Here is a 22,820-nt window from a genome sequence, read left to right as displayed (position 1 = left end):
CTTGAGATTTTAGCACTGGATCTTGGCTGGCACTTGAGTGAGAGTGCTGCACTGTCTGAGGTGCTGTCTTTCTGCTGAGATGATAAACCGAGACCTTGTCTGCTCTCTCAAGTGGATGTAAAAAATCCCATGACACTATTGAAGAAGAGCTGAGGATTTCTATGGGTATTCTGGTCAGCATTTATCCCCCAACTAACGCTAATTTCATTGCAACCCCTGGAGATCTTGCTGTGCACAATCTGGCTGCTATATTTCCTACATTACATCAGTATCTACATTTCAGAAAGTACTTCATGAGGTGCAAAGCTCCTTGTTTGGGACATTATGAAAAGTAAATTAATGCAAGTTTCTTATATGTTTGGTAGAGGAGTGCTAGGCGAGTGTTGTTTCTCATAGTTTTCTATGAAAGGTAAATTGTGACAAACCCATTTGAGTTCTTTGTGGATGTAACAAGCAGGGTGGATAAAGGGGACTCAGTAGATGTAGACGGACTTCTAAAAGGCATTCAATAAGGTGCCTCATAAATGGTTACTACGCAAGATGAGAGCTCATGATGTTGTGGGTTTTATGTTAGCATGGACAGAGGACTGGCTAACAGGAAACAGTTGGATAAATGAGTCATCTTCAGGTCAGCAAACTGTAACTGGTGGAGTGCCATAGGGATCAGTGCTGGGGTCTCAACTATTTACTATCTATATTAATGACTTGGATGAAGAGACCGGGGGCAGAATTTTCCATTGTGGCGGGGGTAGGGTGGGGGGGAAACGGGGCCGGGCGCAGGCCTGTTTGGCGCCCGCGATCTGGTCCGCGCCTCCATTTTACATGGGCGGGCCAATTAAGGCCCACCCAGCGTATTTGCCGACTTCCATGTATAGCAGGAATGTGCAGGCTGCAGCGGGCATGCACAGATCGCCGGGTCCAATGGCGACCCGGCAGTCTGTTTAAAAGAAGGCCTGGCAGCCTCCTGTAGGCTGGTGACAATGGCCAATTGGAGGGTGCAGCACAGGGGGTCGGCTGAGCAGGCCAGGCTGGAGGGAAGGGCAGAGGAGCAGACCAGGCTGCAGGGTCTGAATTAGGAGCAGACCAGGCTGCAGGGTAGGCCAGCAGGGGGCCAATGCGCCCCTCGCTTTTCTGATGACTGTCTTGCTGCTCTCCTCGAGGAGGTGGCTGCACGGCGGGAGGTGTTGGTCCCCCAGGACAGGAGGAGGAGGCCCCCCCACATGACCAAACGTGCCTGGGAGGAGGTGGTGAGCTCCTGCGACGTGGTGCGGTGCACCTCGATCCAGTGCCGTAAGCACTTCAATGATTTGTTGCGCCCTGGCAGGGTGAGTACCATGTTGGTATAGGGCATTTAACCCAGCAGGTAGCCTTAGCCTTTGAGGCCCCCCCACCACCAAGTCTTACTGTCGTGACTGCATTGAATCAATTTGGGCATTTCTGTACGCTGGGTGGGCAAGCAGATAGTGCCCATGCTTACATCAGCCTGAGTTGTTCATGAGGAGATGAATTCTTCCCCACACCATGTGTTTGCTCTTAGTCGCACATGACTAGCCTGGGGGCAACCTGCAGGAGATGCAGGAGACTCAGAACTCCAGCACATGACCTATTCAGGGTGATGAGGTGGTGGAAGGGGAGCCTCAAGGTGTCGTGGCCAAGAACCACCTGCTGCCCTCGACGCTGCACGTAGTTGTGCATCCTTGCTATGGGAGCAAAGACCGTGTGGTTCCTAAAGTGATGTACGCAGCATGTGTCCAAGGTGGCTGTTGGGGGTGTTGGGAGCAGCGTACTATCTTAGTGTGAGTGATCAGCAATAGCAGGGAGAGGAGGCACTAGAGGCCTGATATGGCCCACTGTGGTTGGGGTGCAGTGTGCTTGTGCAGAGTCCATGTGCAATTTGCCGTAATGAATGGTGTTCTTTCTTTCTCAGGAGAAGAATGCTCATAATGCCTCGGAGCGTGCGAGGACTGGAGGCGGCCAGGCCCACCTCTTCATGTTGAGCTGCTTCGAGCAGGAGGCCCTTAAGCTTGAGAGGCGCCATCTGCCCAGGTCAACTGGTGTCGGTGAGGCTGGGGTGGAATGGCCAGGTATTTGAGGCCAACAGTGAGATCCGGAATGTCCTCCCGACATCCACAGCACTGATGATTGTTTAATCTGTTATTGTTGCAACATTGCTCGATCACAGAGTGATAGAGTCAGAGGTGTAGAGCACAGAAAAAGGCCCTTCAGCCCCTCGAGGATGTGCGGGTCAAACAAGTACCTAACTATTCTAATCCCATTTTCCAGCACTATGCCCATAGCCTTGTATGCCGTGGCATCGCAAGTGCACATCCAAATACTTATTACATGTTAGGAGGGTTTCTGCATCTACCACCCTTTCAGGCAGTGAATTCCAGATTCCCACCACCCTCTGTGGGCAAAAGTTGCTCATCACATCCCCTGTAAACCTCATGCCCCTTACCTTAAATCTATGCCACCTGGTTACTCATCCCTCCGCCAAGGGGAAAAGTTCCTTCTGTTATAAAGCTTAATCATGTCCCCACTCAATCTCCTCTGCTCCAGGGGAAATAACCCCAGTCTATACTATATCTCCTCATGAGTCAAACTCTCCAGCCCAGCCACAGCACATCAGATAAAGGGACGACAATGAGAAGGGATGGGAAATACAGGACTGAAGGTGTTCTATCTGAATGCACGCAGTATACGAAATAAGGTAAATGAGCTTGTGGCGCAGATTGAAATTGGCAGGTATGATGTGGTGGGCATTACGGAGACATGGCTGCAAGGGGATCAGGATCAAGCTAGGTTCATGGCTAGTGAGATGGTGTAGCAGGGAAGGGTTCAGATTCTTGGGAGATTGAGACCAATTCTGGAGCAGGAGTAGACTTTATAAGATGGATGGGTTATCCTTTTAACACATCTGTCCAGCAAACATCCCCTTATTTCACAAGCCTCAGCGCACTTAAAAAATTGAGTTACTTTGAAGTGCAATGTTTGATGGGGACAGTGTGGAGGAAGATTCATTCTGTCTCTAACTATGAGCTGTACCTGCCCTGAGAGTGTCTGATGGGGACAGTGTAGAGGAAGCTTTACTCTGTATCTAATGAAATAAGGTAAATGAGCTTGTGGCGCAGATTGAAATTGGCAGGTATGATGTGGTGGGCATCACAGAGACATGGCTGCAAGGGGATCAGGACTGGGAGCTAAATATCCAAGGATATACATCCTATCGAAAAGATAGGCAGGTTGGCAGAGGGGGTGGGGTTGCTTTGTTAGTAAGAAATGAAATTAAATCGATAGCAAGAAATGACGTAGGGTCAGATGATGTAGAATCTGTGTGGGTAGAGTTGAGGAACCGCAAAGGTAAAAACACCATAATGGGAGTTATGTACAGGCCTCCGAACAGTAGTCAGGATGTGGGGCACAAGATACACCAGGAGATAGAAAAGGCGTGTAAGAAAGGCAAGGTTATCATGGGGGATTTCAATATGCAGGTAGACTGGGAAAATCAGGTTGGTAGTGGATCCCAAGAAAAGGAATCTGTGGAATGTCCACGAGATGGCTTTTTGGAGCAGCTTGTGGTGGAGCCCACTAGGGAACAGGCAATTCTAGATTTAGTGATGTGTAATGAGGCAGATTTGATAAGGGAGCTTAAGGTGAAGGAACCCTTAGGAGGAAGTGACCATAATATGATATAATTTACCCTGCAATTTGAGAGGAAAAAGCTGGAATCAGATGTAACGGTATTACAGTTGAATAAAGGTAACTACAGACACATGAGGGAGGAGCTGGCCAGAATTGACTGGGAGATGAGCCTAGCAGGAAAGACAGTGGAACAACAATGGCAGGAGTTTCTGGGAGTAATTTGGGAGACACAGCAAAAATTCATCCCTAGGAAGAAGAAGCATACTAAAGGGAGGACGAGGCAACCATGGCTGACAAGGGAAGTCAGGGACAGCATAAAAGCTAAAGAGAAAGCATACAATGCGGCGAAGAGCAGTGGGAAACCAGGGGATTGGGAAGCCTACAAAGACCAACAGAGGACAACTAAAAAAGAAATAAGGAGCGAGAAGATTAAATATGAGGGTAAACTAGCCAGTAATATAAAAGAAGATTGCAAGAGTTTTTTTTAGATATATAAAGGGTAAGAGAGAGGCAAAAGTGGACATTGGGCCACTGGAAAATGACGCTGGAGAAGTAATAGTGGGGAACAAAGAAATGGCGGAGGAACTGAATAGGTACTTTGCGTCAGTCTTCACAGTGGAAGACACAAGTGACATCCCCAAAGTTCAAGAGAGTTGGGGGGCAGAGGTGAGTATGGTGGCCATTACCAAGGAGAAGGTGCTAGGAAAACTGAAAGGTCTGAAGGTGGATAAATCACCTGGACCAGATGGATTACACCCCAGAGTTCTGAAGGAGATAGCTGAAGAGATAGTGGAGGCGTTAGTGGTGATCTTTCAGGAATCACTGGAGTCAGGGAGGGTCCCAGAGGACTGGAAAATCGCTAATGTAACCCCCCTGTATAAGAAGAGAGTGAGGCAAAAGACAGGAAATTACAGGCCGATTAGCCTGACCTTGGTCGTTGGTAAGATTTTAGAGTCCACTATTAAGGATGAGATTTCAGAATACTTGGAAGCTCATGGTAAAATCGGGCAAAGTCAGCATGGTTTCATCAAGGGGAGGTCATGCCTGACAAATCTGTTAGAATTCTTTGAGGAGGTAACGAGTAGGTTAGACAAAGGAGAGCCATTGGATGTTATCTACTTGGACTTCCAGAAGGCCTTTGACAAGGTGCCGCACAGGATGCTGCTCAGTAAGATAAGAGCCCATTGTGTTAAAGGCAAGGTACTAGCATGGATAGAAGATTGGCTGTCTGGCAGGAGGCAGAGAGTGGGGATAAGGGGGTCCTTCTCAGGATGGCGACCGGTGACTAGTGGAGTTCCGCAGGGGTCAGTGTTGGGACCACAACTTTTCACTTTATACATTAATGATCTAGATGAAGGAACTGAGGGCATCCTGGCTAAGTTTGCAGATGATACAAAGATAGGTGGAGGGACAGGTAGTATTGAGGAGGCGGGGAGGCTGCAGAAGGATTTGGACAGGTTAGGAGAATGTGCAAAGAAGTGGCAGATGGAATACAACGTGGGGAAGTGTGAGGTCATGCACTTTGGTAGGAAGAATAGAAGTATAGACTATTTTCTAAATGGGAAGGGAATTCAGAAATGTGGAGTGCAAAGGGACTTGGGCGTCCTAGTCCAGGATTCTCTTAAGGTTAACTTGCAGGTTGAGTCAGTAGTTAGGAAGGCAAATGCAATGTTGGCATTTATTTCGAGAGGACTAGAATATAAAAGCAGGGATGTGCTGCTGAGGCTTTATAAGCCTCTGGTCAGACCACATTTAGAATATTGTGAGCAATTTTGGGCCCCGTATCTCAGGAAGGATGTGCCGGCCCTGGAGAGGGTCCAGAGGAGGTTCACGAGAATGATCCCAGGAACGAAAGGCTTAACATATGAGGAACATTTGAGGACTCTGGGTCTATACTTGATGGAGTTTAGAAGGATGAGGGGGGATCTGATTGAAACTTACAGAATACTGAAAGGCCTGGATAGAGTGGACGTGGGGAAGATATTTCCATTAGTAGGAGAGACTAGGACCCGAGGCCACAGCCTCAGAGTAAAGGGAAGACCTTTTAGAACAGACATGAGGAGAAACCTCTTTAGCCAGAGAGTGGTGAATCTATGGAATTCATTGCCACAGAAGGCTGTGGTGGCCAGTTCTTGAGTGTATTTAAGACCGAGATAGATAGGTTCTTGATTGGTAAGGTGTTCAAAGGTTACAGGGAGAAGGCGGGAGAATTGGGTTGAGAAACTTATCAGCCATGATTGAATGGCAGAGCAGACTCAATGGGCCGAATGGCCTAATTTCTGCTCCTATGTCTTATGGTCTTATGGTCTTATGGAACATCAGCTAGTGTCTCGGGGCACAGTGGAGAGGGCACTTCACAATCGCTGGAGGAGATGGCAGAGACAGAGAGTGCCGATTGCTCCAGCAGTCGGAGGGCTGCAGGGGACCAGGCACATGCTCAGTCGGTGCCTGATGATGTGCCTCTGGAGTCGTCTGCGATGCAGCAGCTGCAGGATATGCGGCTGGGTGTGCGGGAGCATCTGGGAGTGATACATGAGGCTGTGCTTCGCTTGGTGTCCGTTGTGGAAGAGTCTGCGCAGAGCATCAATAATGTAATGAGCCTCATGGCAGAGCGTCACGCTTCCTCCATGGAGAGAGTGGCGACTCTCGTGGAGAGATGCCTCTAGGAGAACAATCAGGTCATCCTGGGGCTACGCTCAGACCTACAAGCTCTCACAGCGGCATTGGCCACAGCTGGTCAGTGCCAATGTGGGAGATGGTGTGGGCTTCAAGTTTCCCAGCTCATTGCCCATCCATCCACGGTGAGCAGGGAGGTCTAAGGCGCAGCAGCTGCCTGGTGCCTCTGTGGGCTCCTCTCAGGGCGCTCCGGATGAGGGCAGCAGCTCCTCCACCCCTCTCCCAGTGACCATTTCATCCAGTGAGGCTGTGATGACTGGGGAGATGTCAGCTGCGGAACAGGCAGCTCCCTCCCAGGCGGGGCCAGCACAGGCTCCACAGGCCAGAGGACGACCGCCAAGGTCATCGAGGCCAACAGGACAGCAGGGTCAGCAGGCTGTCTCACAAGCCACTCCGTGCGATGGGGCAGCACCAAGACGTAGCACCCAGAACCGTAAACATAAGGCACCTTAGGCACACCACGGGTTTCTCACTGGTGCTTTTGTGTTGGCCTGAGATTAGGTCTTTATAATTTATTTTTGCTTGCTTACAGTATTATTTTGCAATTGGGAGAACATCTGATTTTAATTTAAATTTAATTTAAAATTAAAATTCAGATGTGTGACCATGGCTGAGGGTGGCTCATTTGTTCTCCCAAAGGTGGCTCCCCTGGAGGCTGATTGTCCACTCCTGGCCTGCTCTTCCTTCTAGCCCTTCCTTCCTCCTCAGAGGAGCTGCCCCCAGTTGGACATGTCAGATCCCATACCCAGGCTAAGGGGAGGCCTCCGGAAAGCTGTGGGCCCACAGAGGATTATTGACTGCAGAGTGCTGACCTGAAGGTTCAAAGTACACAGACAGCTGCTGGAATGCGTTCTGAACTGTTGCAGATCACACAGGCAAGTTTAAAATGATTTCTCCAATAAATACTCCACACAGCAGATTGACGACCTCACTGAGCCCTCTCATCCCGCCCGTGGATGAGGCTCATAGAAAAGTCTCTTACCCGCCTGCCCGTTGTGCCCGTGCGCCGACCAAAGATCGCACGGGTGCCTAAAAATCGCCGCCGATTGAAGACTAAAGGGCCCGAACTGGCCCGTTAATTAATGACGGGCGTGTGTCGGACTTCATCGCGCACCCGCCCAGCGAAATATCACGATGGTGCGCGGTGACATCGGGACGCTTGTCCGACATCGCCGCGTGTCATTTTTACGCACGGACGTGCAGGGCCCACCCTCCACATGTCAAACTGAAAATTCTGCCCCAGGTGTATTGCAGCCACATTTGCTGACAATACAAAGAGAGGTAGGAAAGCAAGTTACGAGCCAGATCACAAAGAGTCTGCAAAAGGTCACAGATAGGTTAAGTGGGCAAAAAGTTGGCAGATTGAATATCACAGTATTTTCATAGTATCTTTACAGTGCAGAAGGAGGCCATTTGGCCCATCGAGTCAGCACTAGCTCTCTGAAAGAGCATCCCACCTAGTCCCACTCCCCTGTTTTATCCCCATGACCTTGCAATCCTTTCTTTTCAGATAGCAATCCAATTCCCTTTTAAATACCTTGATCGAACCCGTCTCCCCCACCCTTTTAGCAAGTTTGTTCCAGGCCCCGACCACTCTGAGTGAAAAAAATGTTTCCTCACATCACATTTACTCCTTTTGCCAATTATTTTGAATCTGTGCCCTCTAGTTCTTGATGCTCTCTTGAGTGAGAACAGTTTCTCACTATTAACCCTGCCCATACTCCTTGGTATCTTGAATACCTCTATCAAGTCTCCTCTTAGCCTTCTTTTCTCCAAGGAAAACAGTCCCAACCTCTCCAATCTACTCTCATAGATACAGTTCTTTATCCCTGGAATCATTCTTGTGAATCTCCTCTGTACTGTCTCCAATGCCTTTGCATCCTTCCTTAAGTATGGCGCCCAGTACTGGATGCTGTACTCCAGATGAGGCCTAACTAGTGTCTTATACAATTTCAATATGATGTCCTTACTCTTGTATTCAATAGCCCTATTAAAAAGGCCTAAGATACTATATGCTTTATTAACTGCTCTCTCAACATGCCCTGGCATCTTCAATGACCTATATATATACACCAAGGTCCCTCTGTTCCTGCATCTCCTTTAGAGTTTCTCCCTTTATTTTATACTGTATCACCATCATTTTCCTGCCAAAATGAATCACCTCCCACTTCACAGAATTTTAATGGCACATAAGGAGGCCATTCATCCCATCATGTCTGCACTGGCTCTCCAAATGAGCATAGATCAGTGCTATGCCATGTAACGTACAATATATTAATAGGCATTGATTTACGAAGACTGAATAAGTTGAATTACGTTTCTCTAACACGGTATTCTTGGATTTTTACTGACATGTTTGGAAATCAATAGCAGAAATCTGTCCATTTATCAGTGAAAACTACATTAGTGGCCTCTCGTGTATATTATTTTACTTCAGCGTTTAATTTTTATCTAATCTTCTTTAGCAAGATGGTAAGCAACATGTGCCATTTCAATACATAACATTTAGTAGCAGTGAAAAGGAGAGGCGATTAGCAGCATTGGGTTATGTCAGACCAGGGAGAGTAGAATGAGAATTCCTGGGGGAGGGTATCATCACTAGAGATGTCTCAGAGTCTTTCAACACAAGAGGCAGGAGGTCTTTTGCAAGCTGTCTGTGCCCTGTGGGTTACTGGCTTTGTCAGTACGTGGAGAGTGTAGACTTATGGGAGCGCTGGAAGAAGGTCAAGGGGAGCTAATAGTTCAGCAAAAGCATCCCAATGTCTGGTAGGAAGGGAAGGAACTAAGGTCTTGCAACACTGTCAGTGTGTTCAAAGGTCTGATAACACAAAGATGTTAGCTGGGTCTCTCTGCACTGGGGTTTGGCGTCTTGGGCTCTTTGAGAATTGCAAGTGTTCAGAGTCTGGGGAAGAGTGATGGGAATGACTGTCCCAACTCACCCCATCCAATTGTCCCATCCTCAACACCATTGTTCAGTACTATTTGCGACTCCTCAGATACTGAAGCAGTCCATGTTCAAATGCAGCAAGACCCGGACAATATCCAGGCTTGGGCTGACAAGTGGCAAGTAACATTTGCATCACACAAGTGTCAGGCAATGACCATCTCCAACAAGAGAGAATCCAGCCATCACCCCTTGATGTTCAATGGCATTACCATCACTGAATCCCCCATTATCAACATCCTGGGGGTTACCACTGACCAGAAACTGAAACGGACTAGCCATATAAATACTGTGACTACAAGAGCAGGTCAGAGGCTCGGAATCTTGTGGCGAGTAACCCACCTCTTGACTCCCCAAAGCCTGTCAACCATTTACAAGGCACAAGTCAGGAGTGTGATGGAATACTCTCCACTTGCCTGGATGAGTGCAGCTCCTACAACACTCAAGAAGCTTGAACCGCCCAGGACAAAGCAGCCCGCTTGATTGGCACAACATCCACAAACATTCGCTCCCTCCACCACTGACGCACAGTAGCAGCAGTGTGTACCATCTACAAGGTGCGCTGCAGCAATTCACCAAGGCTCTTTCGACAGCACCTTCCAAACCCATGACCACTACCACCTAGAAGGACAAGGGCAGCAGATAGATGGGAATATAACCACCTGGATGTTCCCCCCCAAGTCACTCATCATCCTGACTTGGAAATATATCGCCGTTCCTTCACAGTTGCTGGGTCAAAATCCTGGAACTCCCTTCCTAACAGCACTGTGGGTGTACCTACACCACATGGACTGCAGCGGTTCAAGAAGGCAGCTCACCACCACCTTTTCAAGGGTAACTAGGGATGGGCAATAAATGCTGGCCCAGCCAGTGAAGCTCACACCCCATGAATAAGTAAATAAAAACTCGACCTGGCCAATTTGGCACACATTTGACATATTTTTTATCAGTTCCTGGTCTGAAGATAGTTTTCAGAGCTATGTGTATTTTAGATTTGATTTTCCAATCTGGCTAATAAAATACAAAGCACATATGGTACAGAAAACCTGGATTTAGTTTAGGAACAGGTTGGAGCTATGACTATGTTGGCTGGGAAAAGGTCTAGGTTGTCTGGAGCAGATTGCCAACAGAGCATGGCAGTCTGGCAGTTCAGGATGAACAGGGCTGGATTGGAGAGTTGGACAGTAGCCGGCTAAACTTGGAATATCATAGCATGTGCATTTTAAAAAGATGAACCTCCAATAGCAGCATTAGAAAGTACCTGCTCCAGAAGCAGTCTGACAGTCAAATTTGTGACTCAGATCACTGCTGGAGGTTATTATATTGGGTACAAAGCATAATAGATGTTAACAGCAATGGGGACAATCTACAGGTAAATTGAAATACTGCAAATTGATTGGCCATTTATCTATTTGTCTTATAAATCACATCCATTGTTAGTCATCTAGCAGAAGAAAAAGGTTGCTAGCCAAAAATAGTTAAAAATATTTGGAGAAATTTGGGTCATGACATAAGATAGTCACTAATAAACCCGGTCAGGAATTCAGGAATAACTTCTTGATCAGAGAGTGGGTAGAATGTGGAACTCGTTACCACAGGAGTGGTTGAGACAAATAGCATGGATGTATTTATGGAAGCCAGATAGACCATAAGACCATAAGACATAGGAGCAGAAATTAGGCCATTCGGCCCATCGAGTCTGCTCTGCCATTCAATCATGGCTGATAAGTTTCTCAACCACATTCTCCCGCCTTCTACCCGTAACCTTTGATCCCCTTCCCAATCAAGAACCTATCTATCTCGGTCTTAAATACACTCAAAGACCTGGCCTCCACAGCCTTCTGTGGCAATGAATTCCATAGGTTCACCACTCTCTGGCTAAAGAAGTTTCTCCTCACCTCTGTTCTAAAAGGTCTTCCCTTTACTCTGAGGCTGTGCCCTTGGGTCCTAGTCTCTCCTACTGATGGAAACATCTTCCCCACGTCCACTCTATCCAGGCCTTTCAGTATTCTGTGAGTTTCAATCAGATCCCCCCTCATCCTTCTAAACTCCATCGAGTATAGACCCAGAGTCCTCAAATGTTCCTCATGTGTTAAGCCTTTCATTCCTGGGATCATTCTCGTGAACCTCCTCTGGACCCTCTCCAGGGCCAGAACATCCTTCCTGAGGTATGGGGCCCAAAATTGCTCACAATATTCTAAATGTGGTCTGACCAGAGGCTTATAAAGCCTCAGCAGCACATCCCTGCTTTTATATTCTAGTCCTCTCGAAATAAATGCCAACATTGCATTTGCCTTCCTAACTACCGCGTCAACCTGCAAGTTAACCTTAAGAGAATCCTGGACTAGGACTAGGACTCCCAAGTCCCTTTGCACTCCAGATTTCTTAATTCTCTCCCCATTTAGAAAATAGTCTATGCCTCTATTCTTCCTACCAAAGTGCATGACCTCACACTTCCCCACGTTGTATTCCATCTGCCACTTCTTTGCACATTCTCCTAACCTGTCCAAATCCTTCTGCAGCCTCCCCATCTCCTCAATACTACCTGTCCCTCCACCTATCTTTGTATCATCTGCAAACTTAGCCAGGATGCCCTCAGTTCCTTCATCTAGATCATTAATGTATAAAGTGAAAAGTTGTGGTCCCAACACTGACCCCTGCGGAACTCCAATAGTCAACGGCCGCCATCCTGAGAAGGACCCCCTTATCCCCACTCTCTGCCTCCTGCCAGACTGCCAATCTTCTATCCATGCTAGTACCTTGCCTTTAACACCATGGGCTCTTATCTTACTGAGCAGCCTCCTGTGCGGCACCTTGTCAAAGGCCTTCTGGAAGTCCAAGTAGATAACATCCATTGGCTCTCCTTTGTCTAACTTACTCGTTACTTCGATACATTAGGGAGAAAGAAGTAGAACGTTATGCTGATAGAGTGAGATGAAGTAGGGTGGGGGCAAGGCCTTGTGAAGCAGAAACAGGTATGGACCTGTTGGGCTGAATGGCCTGTTTCTGTATTGTAAGTACCACATAATTCTACCTAATTTGATTTGATTTGTTCTTTTTTGGCTCAAATTACACATCCATAAGTCAGATGAAAGTGGGACACATGAATCTGCATTTAGACAGTTTTTTTTGCCAAAAATGTGATGAAGACTGAAGTGTGGTGGTTATGTCACTTCCTTTATATACTAATGTTCTTATAGAACATATCCAGAGTTTACACTATTATGATGGTGGGAGTGGTGGGGGGGAAGGTGGGGTGTACAGAGGTGTGGAGAGCAGTTAAGTTATCATGTAAGCGAGAGTTTGGCCCAAAGACAGTACAGCAAGTATTTTCTTGCTTCTTGGAAAATAAATGTGTGATTTGCATACACACACACACACACCACAGCAACATGAATAACCCTGTTTTGTAAACAGTGTTATACTGCAGGAACCACTTAGAGGGGCGTAGTTGTTACCTTCTTCAGCTATTGCAGTAATGGGTCTGGGAAGAATATTAACTCAAACCCCAGGTATTGCAGAGAGGTAGTGTTCTCAAGTTCATGAAAGTACAGAAACATATAGTACACAATTTCTGAATAATTTTAATCATACTATCGTGAGATCTTTCAGCTTTAATGCTTGGGGTCACGCTTGCAGACTGAACAGAGGTATTTCACAAAGCAACCACCAAAGCTTTGTTTGGTCTCCATAAAGTGGAGGAGATCGTATTGTGGGCAGCAAATGCAGCATAATAAATTGAAAGGAGTAGGAGTAAATTGCTGTTTCAACTGGGTTGGGAAGGGAGAAGGTAAAAGGGCAAATGTTGTTTCTCCTGCACTTGAATGGGAAGTTGCCATGGGAAGGAGAGGGCTGTTGGGGTGATTGAGAAGTGGACCAGGGTATTGTGGAGGGAACGGCCCCTTTGAAATGCTGAAAGAGGAGGGAAGGGGAAGATGTGTTTGCTCATGCTGGAAATGAACTTGGGGGCTGGTGGAGTAGAAGGTGAAGACAAAGGGAATTCTATCATGGTTCTTGGGTGGGAAGGGAAGTGGTGAGAGCGTAAGTGTGAGAAATGGATTGAGGGTCCTGTCAATCACAGTGAGGGGACTCCTCAGATGTGAAAAAAGGAAGGGATATTAAAAGCATTGGTCTGAAAGCTGGTATTGTCAGGACAGATGTGATAGAAGAAACTGGCAGAATAGAATGGAGTCCTTACAAGAAGCGGGGTGGGAGTAAGTGTAGTCCAGGTAACTGTGGTAGTCAGTGGGATAATAGTGAATATTGGTCGATAGTCTATCCCCATAAATGGAGACAGAAATCAAGCAAGGGCGGAAGGGTCGGAGATGGACCATGTGAAGGTGAGGGAAGGGTGGAAATTGGAAGCATGTTGATAGAAATTGGAAGCATAGTCAGTGAAATTTTCCAGTTCGGAAAGAGCAGAAAATAGCACCAATACAATCATTAACATACCGGATTATTAACATTAGGAGCATGAGCTGGACTCGAAGGAAGAATACTCCAAGAAAAGTCAGGCATAGCCAGGACCCATATAGCAACACCTATATTTGGAGAAAGTGAATGGAGTTGTAAGAGAAACTGTTCAATGTGAGAACAAGTTCAGCCAGGTGGAGGAGGGTGTTTGTGGATGGGGGCCTCCATTCAAAGAAGAATCGAAGGGTCCTCAAGCCACCCTAGTAGGGAATGGACATTCGGAGGAATTAGATTTAATTGTAGACATGGGGACTTTTAATCCAAAAAGTTAGCTCAAAAGTGTGAAAACAGACTGTTTGGCCATGAAATTGGGCTCTGTGGTGCCACTGGTGCTAAAGAAGCCCCGATGACCAGACTAATTCCTGGGATGGTGGGACTGACATATGAGGAGAGATTGAGTTGATTAGGATTATATTTTGCTGGAGTTCAGAAGGATGAGGGGGGATCTCATAGAAACCTATAAAATTCTAACAGGACTAGACAGGGTAGATGCAGGAAGGATGTTCCTGATGGTGAGGGAGTCCAGAACCAGGGGTCACAGTCTGAGGATACGGGGTAGACCGTTTAGGACTGAGATGAGGAGAAATTTCTTCACCCAGAGAGTGGTGAGCCTGTGGAATTCGCTACCACAGAAAGTAGTTGAGGCCAAAACATTGCATGTTTTCAAGAAGGAGTTGAATATAGCCCTTGGGGTGAAAGGGATCAAAGGGTATGGGGAGAAAGTGGGAGCAGGCTTTTGAGTTGGATGATCAGCCATGATCATGATGAATGGCGGAGCAGGCTCGAAGGGCTGAATGGCCTACTCCTGCTCCTATTTTCTATGTTTCTATGAAAGAAAATGATGTGAGCCACACTGCCAACTCAGGAACATGACCCAAAAGGCATCTTTCCAGCTGATTTCAAGCAGGTTTTTGGAACTTTGACTACACATGTATTGATCTCTCTCAGCTGCACAAGGGACTCCTGGACTAACATTATTTAAAGAGATGGCCATCCAATATGCTGGTGTAGTGCTTTTGACTTACTTCTGCTGTGACAAATTTTGTGGAAGTATCGAGGATTGTTTTTCGAAGCCTGTTGGTGAGCTGATGCATCCATTCGGAGAGAGCAGAGGATTTGATCAACTGTGTACACAAGTCTGCTACTGCTATGGGGCTGTATTTGCAGTGCCTCTGGGTCTGGGACCAGACAAAGGGAGCGATGCTGCAGAGATGGGAAGCTCTGTGAAGAGGGAGAAGGAGGAGGAGGAGGAGGAAGGCTCTCCACGGAAGGGCCTACACACCATTTCAGGGAGCACTTTTCCTCCCTTCACCTCACCCAGGAGGAATGCCTGAGGGACCCAGATTCAACAAGGAGGTGATCACAAAACTGTGCTACTTTCTTTAAGGGGAGGTGGTGGCATAGTGGTATTTCCACTGGACTGGTAATCCAGAGACCCAGGGTAATGCTCTGGGGACCTGGGTTTGAATCCTATGGCAGATGGTGAAATTTGAATGTAATAAAAATCTGGAATTAAAAGGCTGATGATGACCATGAAACCATTGTTGTAAAAACTCCTCTGGTTCACTAATCTCCTTTAGGAGAAGGAAATCTGCCAACCTTAACTGACCTGCCTACATGTGACTCCAGACCCACACCAATGTGGTTGACTCTTAAATACTCCCTGAACAAGGGCTGAGCCAGTGACACACACAGTTCAATGTGGAGAAGTGTGAGGTGATATGTTTTGGTAGGAAGAACATGGACAGACAATATAAAATAAGAGGTGAAATTTCGAAGGGGGTGCAGGAGGAGAAGGGCCTGGGTATATATGTGCATAGATCATTGAAGATGGCAGGACAGGTGGAGAGAGCAGTTAATAAAGCATAAAGTATCCTGGGCTTTATTAATAGGGGCATAGAGTACAAAAGCAAGGAGGTTATGCTGAATTTATATAAGGCACTCATTAGACCTCAGCTGGAATATTGGGTACAGTTCTGGATGCCACATTATAGGAAGGATGTGAACATATTGGAGAGAGTGCAGAAGAGGTTTACAAGAATGGTTCCAGGGATGAAAAACTTCAATTACGAAGATAGATTGGAGAGACTGGGACTATTCTTCTTGGACAGGAGAAGGCTAAGAGGAGATTTGATAGAGATGTTCAAAATCATGAGGGAACTGGACAGGGTAGATAGTGAGAATCTGTTCCAGTTTGTAAATGGATCAAGAGTGAGAGGACACAGATTTAAGGTGATTTGCAAAAGAAGCAAATGTGACATGAGAAAAAACTTTTTCACACAACGAGTGGTTTGGGTCTGGAATGCAATGTCTGGATGTGTGGTGGAGGCAGGTTCAATTAAGGCATTCAAGAGGATATTAGATGATTACTTGAATAGAAACAATATGCAAGGGTACAGGGAAAAGGAAGGGCAATGGCACTAGGTCATAATCCTCATTTGGAGAGCCGGTGCAGACACGATGGGCCGAATGGCCTCTTTCTGTGCTGTTAAAATTCTGTGATTCTGAGAAGGGGCATAAGACAGGAACATGCTGTCATCCAGGATATTCCTGCCAATGCTGGAAGTAATGGACTCTGTCACAGCCGACCCAATGATGTGGACCACTGTCTCCCCTGTCGGGCTCAGGGGTTGCAGATGTACCTGTTCCCCACTGTTTCTCTTCTGCTTCCTTCTATTTTTTGGCACCTTGTGAGTGTGTGTGTGTGTGAGAGAGAGAGAGAGAGAGAGAGAGGGCAGAATGCCACTAATGGTGTTGCACTCCATGTTTGGGTTGTGTGTGTGCCATGGAGGATTGTGGAGGCAGTGAGAGGTGGGTGTGAGACTGGCACCAGCTGTGTGAGAGAGAGGTGGAGTATCAGGATGGAGTTTCAGGTCTGAGTCCTGACTGCTGATGGGTGAGTGATGGGGGTGTGGCGCATTGAGCAGTGTGAGAGGTTTGATGGGTACGAGATGCCATGTTAAGACACAGTCACTGACCTGCACCACCCACATGAGATTATTGCAGCATTACTGCCAGTCCCTTGGCACTAGGTTCTTGTATTGACCTCCCCTTGCCACCTGCTCCCATCCCCTTTGGAAGGTGTTCCTTGAGGGCCTCCTGAATAACACCCACCACCCCCCACCCCTGGTGAATAATGACCTCTTTCCTTCCGCCAACCTCCATCGTGAAAACCCCTGTTGCACCCCATAGCCTAGGTGCCCGCGCTCTACCCAGGTGCTCCATTTTCTTTGTCTCCAATTGGCAATCCTAGAGCCATGGAGGCCATTCCAGAGGGCAACAGCTTCCTCGGAGTCAATCCCTTGAAGAGGGAGGGGGAGGGTGCCTTTTAGAGCTGGAGTCTGGCTAGCCTTGCATGCTGTGAGGTTCCTGTTGAACTGGTGGGTGGCGCCGTAGCTGTAGCTGCGGTCAGGCAAATGTGGAGTCAGCACCAAATTTGTGTGCTGCTTGCGCCAAGAGGGTGGGGGGGGAGAAGCATTGGGCGAGTCGTGACCCTCTCGGCGGAAAATGGGCGCAGGTCAAGATTTTTAGCCCAAAGTCGGTGCCGATGTAAAATTTTTATTCGGGTAAAAACCAGGAAAAGAGGCAAATTTTCACCGTGAAACCCAAACATGTGAAACGTGTCAAATGGATCAAACTGGATGACATTTTTTTTTGCAAAAACAAAAAACAAGCTGTGTGATTGCGACCTCTAACGACGCGATCCTCTTAAACTGGGGGGGTTTGCAAATGTCTTTTGGGTTTTTTCCTTTTGCATTTTAAAAAAAAAACAAGCGTCTGTGGAAATCGCTCTGAATCGGATGTTAATTTCGCTGCGAAGGAAATTGGCCGCTTGGATTCCGATCCTGTTGCAAGAAATGGTTACATTTGGTTTAATTTCTTTTTATTATGTAATCGATTGAAATAAAATTCCATCAGCTGCTGCGGTGGGATTCGAACCGATGCCTCCCCCCCCCCCCTCCAAGTTATGATCCCTGTGTGGATCACTCAGAGGTGCGAGGCTTGAATTGAGTGCGTGCGGAGCGCAGCGCAGCGCAGCGACAGAGCCGGAGTAAGGAGCCCAGCCACAGCAGAGCTTGTGTTGGTCTCTCTCTTAGAGAGAGGAGGGGGAGGTGGGGAAACAGTGAGTGAATGAATGAATGATGTTCGGGCTGTGTGTCCGTCCCGCATGGACTCGGACAGCGGTCAGGAAGTGGCTGCTGCTCTGGCTCTTGCTCAAGCTGCTGGCTCTGGTGTGCACGGTGGCCTTGTTCTGCGAGCTGGGCATTTACTATGCGGTGATAGTGGGATGCGACTGGCCTCCGCTTAAAGCTCCAGGCGGGCAGGGGCATGAAAGCTCCTCTCCCCCAGCCCTCAGGGCTTTGTTCCTCGCCGACACCCATCTGCTGGGAGCACTGAAAGGACACTGGCTCGACAAACTGAGAAGGTGAGGCGACACGAATCAGTGCCACATTTCGTTTCTCTTGAAAAACTGGGCTGGGGGGAAAAAGGGGGGCAAAAGTTAGGATCACGGTTTTGAATCGCCCTTTGCTCTTGGTGAAGAATTCCAATGGTCAGCGAGTTTGTGGTTTAAATTCTCTGGACAAACTAGTCCAACAACTAGGCATGAAATACATTCTGTTTTTTTTTTATATACCAAAAGCCCAGTGGAAAGGACTGCAACAAGGTAATGACCATGGAGATGTGGAAATGAGATTAAAAAGCAGTCAAAGTCCAGGTTTAAATGCAAATCCAGATGTTTTAGCCTGTTGTGAGCTGCAGTAACTCGGGAAATGTCACCCGTGCGAATGAACCAGATAAGTGGTCAACTCAGGCAAAATTGATACAACTGGAATTTATTGTTAATAAATGGGTCTGCAAACTGATGTAAATGTATAGATTATTGGTCAGAATATGTTCCCTCACAGCGAATGGGGGTTAGGTTTGCGCACGAGGGGGCCAGAATTAGAGGAACGCAGGTATCTCGGAGGGTTGTGGGGTTGTAGGAGACTACAGAGATAGGGGGAGGCGAGGCCAGGGAGAGATTTAAAAACAAGGATGAGAATTTTCAAAGTCAAGATGTTGCTTGACTGGGAGCCAGTGTGAGTCAGCAGTACAGGAGTCACGAGGGAAAAAAACACTTGCTGCAAGTTAGGACATGGACAGCAGAGGTTTGGGTGACCTCAAGTTTATGGAGGGTGGAATGTGGGAGACCAGCCCAGGAGAGCTTTGGAATAGTCAAGTCAAGGGGTAATGAAGGCACGGATGAAGGTTTCAGCAGCAGGGGAGCTGAGATGGGAAGTGAAGTCGAGCAGTGTTACTGAGGTTGAAATAGGTGGTCTGATACTAGCAGTTTCTTAGTGAACTAAATATTTTTTGAGGTGAGAAGACTTTAAAGATATGCCTACTAGTGCCTGTGCACCTCGGTAAATGAGGGAGTTTAAAGAGCCTTCCTAAACCAGGGTCAAATCAGTGAAACTCGCAATGTGGAGCTGGCCAGTTTTAGTGAACAGGCCTAACTCAGCAGACTTAACCCAGTGTAAAAGACTGTGGAGAAGAGGACTGCAAATGGTTTTAGATGTAACTCTCTGACATTTCAAATTCCCCACTCTTTGCGCTGGTTCAGCTGATTCTGCTCGGAATACCTTGATTTTTTTTATTTCTTTATTTAAATAGTCCGTTTAGTAACAGAGAACTTGAGTATTGCTGAAGAAAGAGACATGTTGAAGCTTTTCATCTTGCACTTCTCAGGACACTTGCAGGAATACCAATATAAGGGGAAAAACAACGATTTATACTGTAAGGCCGTCACTTTCGGCCCTGAAAAGTGTCCAGTCTACCTCAGATTACCCTAGTAAGACAAGGTATCTCAAAGATTTGAGCAACAGGTGAAGCTAGCTGTTTCACGCTGCTACTATGCAGTAGCAACACGAGTGGTACTCGCCACTGACAGGATGCTGCTGTCAAGTCAAAAGGACGTTCTACTTATCACACAAATGAGTAATGTGATATATGAATTTCAGTTCCAGTGTGATGCTATGTATGTAGGCCATAAGTCTGAACAACTGGTGGATTGTATCAAACAGCATGTCTCAGCTGCTGTTCGCATCAGGCAAGGTACAGACTGTACCTAAGCAGCCTGTGCTTGCAAACCGCAAAACACAGTGTCCAACATTAGATGTGATTCTGTGATTGGACACCATTTACTAAATAATCCTGAATGTGCTAAGAATTATGCTGACAGCCAATTTAAGATTGTCAGTCGGGTTCGCAGTGTGGCACATTTGCGTGTGCTGGAAGCTACATATGTTAATACTCAGGGCCCTGTTCTTTGCAGACAGAAAGAACATGTACACACATTGCACCTGTTTCAGCTAAACAAAATAAGTGACAGCCATTCGCTGACCCATTCCTCAGGGCAATGCTTTGACCAATCAGGGTCAAGCTGCCTGGTTTAAAGTTCAAACAATGCTTGGCAGTTAACCATCAGTCACCACCAGTTGTCCATTCTCCATGGCAACACCTCGACCAATCAGAGTCCACTTGTCAACCAATCAGCACTCTCTTCACATACAGTATAAGTTGTTGTTTTCTCCTTATATCTGTATTATTGCGAAGTGTCCTGATCAGTGCAAGATGAAAAGCTTCAAAATGTCTCTTTTTTCAGCAATATATCTTCATTCTTTCCGGAGATGTGTGCATCGCTAGCATTTGTTGCCCTTCCCTGATTGCCCTTTAACTGAGGGCAGTTAAGAGTCAATCACATTGCAGTGAGTCTGGAGTCACATGTAGGCCAGACCAGGTAAATATGGCAGATTTCCTTCCCTGAAGGACATTATTGAACCAGGTGGGTTTTTACAATAATATAAAAGCAAAAAACTGTGGATGCTGGAAATCCAAAACAAAAACAAAAATAAAAATACCAGGAAAAACTCAGCAGCTCTGACAGCATCTGCGGAGAGGAATACAGTTAACGTTTTGAGTCCGTATGACTCTTCAACAGAACTAAGGAAAAATAGAAGAGAGGTGAAATAAGGAGGGGATGGGACAAGTAGAGCTGGATAGAGGGACAGTGATAGGTGAAGATTGCCAAAAGATATCATAGACAAAAGGACAAAGAGGTGTTGACAGTGGTGATATTATCTAAGAAATGTGCTAATAGGTGACAGTAGACCATAAGACATAGGAGCAGAAATTAGGCCATTCGGCCCATCAAGTCTGCTCTGCCATTCAATCATGGCTGATAAGTTTCTCAACCCCATTCTCCCGCCTTCTCCCCGTAACCTTTGATCCCCTTACCAATCAAGAACCTATCTATCTCGGTCTTAAATACACTCAATGACCTGGCCTCCACAGCCTTCTGTGGCAATGAATTCCATAGATTCACCACTCTCTGGTTAAAGAAGTTTCTCCTCATCTCTGTTCTAAAAGATCTTCCCTTTACTCTGAGGCTGTGCCCTCGGGTCCTAGTCTCTCCTACTAATGGAAACATCTACCCCACGTCCACTCTATCCAGGCCTTTCAGTATTCTGTGAGTTTCAATCAGATCCCCCCTCATCCTTCTAAACTCCATCAAGTATAGACCCAGAGTCCTCAAACGTTCCTCATATGTTAAGCCTTTCATTCCTGGGATCATTCTCGTGAACCTCCTCTGGACCCTCTCCAGGGCCAGCACATCCTTCCTGAGATACGGGGCCCAAAATTGCTCACAATATTCTAAATGTGGTCTGACCAGAGCCTTATAAAGCCTCAGCAGCACATCCCTGCTTTTATATTCTAGTCCTCTCGAAATAAATGCCAACATTGCATTTGCCTTCCTAACTACCGCGTCAACCTGCAAGTTAACCTTAAGAGAATCCTGGACTAGGACTCCCAAGTCCCTTTGCACTCCAGATTTCTTAATTCTCTCCCCATTTAGAAAATAGTCCATGCCTCCATTCTTCCTACTAAAGTGCATGACCTCACACTTCCCCACGTTGTATTCCATCTGCCACTTCTTTGCACATTCTCCTAACCTGTCCAAATCCTTCTGCAGCCTCCCCACCTCCTCAATACTACCTGTCCCTCCACCTATCTTTGTATCATCTGCAAACTTAGCCAGGATGCCCTCAGTTCCTTCATCTAGATCATTAATGTATAAAGTGAAAAGTTGTGGTCCCAACACTGACCCCTGCGGAACTCCACTAGTCACCGGTCGCCATCCTGAGAAGGACCCCCTTATCCCCACTCTCTGCCTCCTGCCAGACAGCCAATCTTCTATCCATGCTAGTACCTTGCCTCTAACACCATGGGCTCTTATCTTACTGAGCAGCCTCTTGTGCGGTCTAAGTCCAAGTAAATAACATCCATTGGCTCTCCTTTGTCTAACTTACTCGTTACCTCCTCAAAGAATTCTAACAGATTTGTCAGGCATAACCTCCCCTTGATGAAACCATGCTGACTCTGCCCGATTTTACCATGCACTTCCAAGTATTCTGAAATCTCATCCTTAATGGACTCTAAAATCTTACCAACAACCGAAGTCAGGCTAATCGGCCTGTAATTTCCCATCATTTGCCTCACTCCCTTCTTAAACAAGGGGGTTACATTAGCGATTTTCCAGTGCTCTGGGACCCTCCCTGACTCCAGTGATTCCTGAAAGATCATCACTAACGCCTCCACTATCTCTTCAGCTATCTCCTTCAGAACTCTTGGGTGTAATCCATCTGGTCCAGGTGATTTATCCACCTTCAGACTTTTCAGTTTTCCTAGCACCTTCTCCTTGGTAATGGCCACCATAGTCACCTCTGCCCCCCCCCGACTCTCTTGAACTTTGGGGATGTCACTCGTGTCTTCCACTGTGAAGACTGACGCAAAGTACCTATTCAGTTCCTCCGCCATTTCTTTGTTCCCCACTATTACTTCTCCAGTGTCATTTTCCAGCGGCCCAATGTCCACTTTTGCCTCTCCCTTACCCTTTGTATATCGAAAAAACTCTTGCAATCTTCTTTTATATTACTGGCTAGTTTACCCTCATATTTAATCTTCTCCCTCATTTCTTTTTTAGTTGTCCTCTGTTGGTCTTTGTAGGCTTCCCAATCCCCTGGTTTCCCACTGCTCTTCGACG

The 22,820-nt window shown here is 46.8% G+C and overlaps 1 protein-coding gene and 1 long non-coding RNA gene across 2 annotated transcripts in view; one reads left to right on the top strand and one right to left on the bottom strand.

The window, feature by feature from the left end:
* LOC144680013 (uncharacterized) overlaps positions 1-22,820 on the bottom strand; it is a 773,835-nt gene that overhangs the window by 109,989 nt on the left and 641,026 nt on the right. The window lies entirely within an intron of this gene.
* mppe1 (metallophosphoesterase 1) overlaps positions 17,725-22,820 on the top strand; it is an 84,003-nt gene continuing 78,907 nt past the window's right edge. Inside the window, exon 1 of the mRNA XM_078541081.1 lies at positions 17,725-18,161. Coding sequence (XP_078397207.1) covers positions 17,875-18,161 — 287 coding nt within the window. The 5' untranslated portion in view covers positions 17,725-17,874. The remainder of the gene's footprint in view (positions 18,162-22,820) is intronic.

This window comes from Cetorhinus maximus, chromosome 4, assembly GCF_964194155.1.
Source record: "Cetorhinus maximus chromosome 4, sCetMax3.hap1.1, whole genome shotgun sequence".
Classification (NCBI taxonomy): domain Eukaryota; kingdom Metazoa; phylum Chordata; class Chondrichthyes; order Lamniformes; family Cetorhinidae; genus Cetorhinus; species Cetorhinus maximus.
The sequence above is the reverse complement of the archived record's forward strand: the minus strand, read 5'-3'. Positions and strand labels throughout refer to the sequence as shown.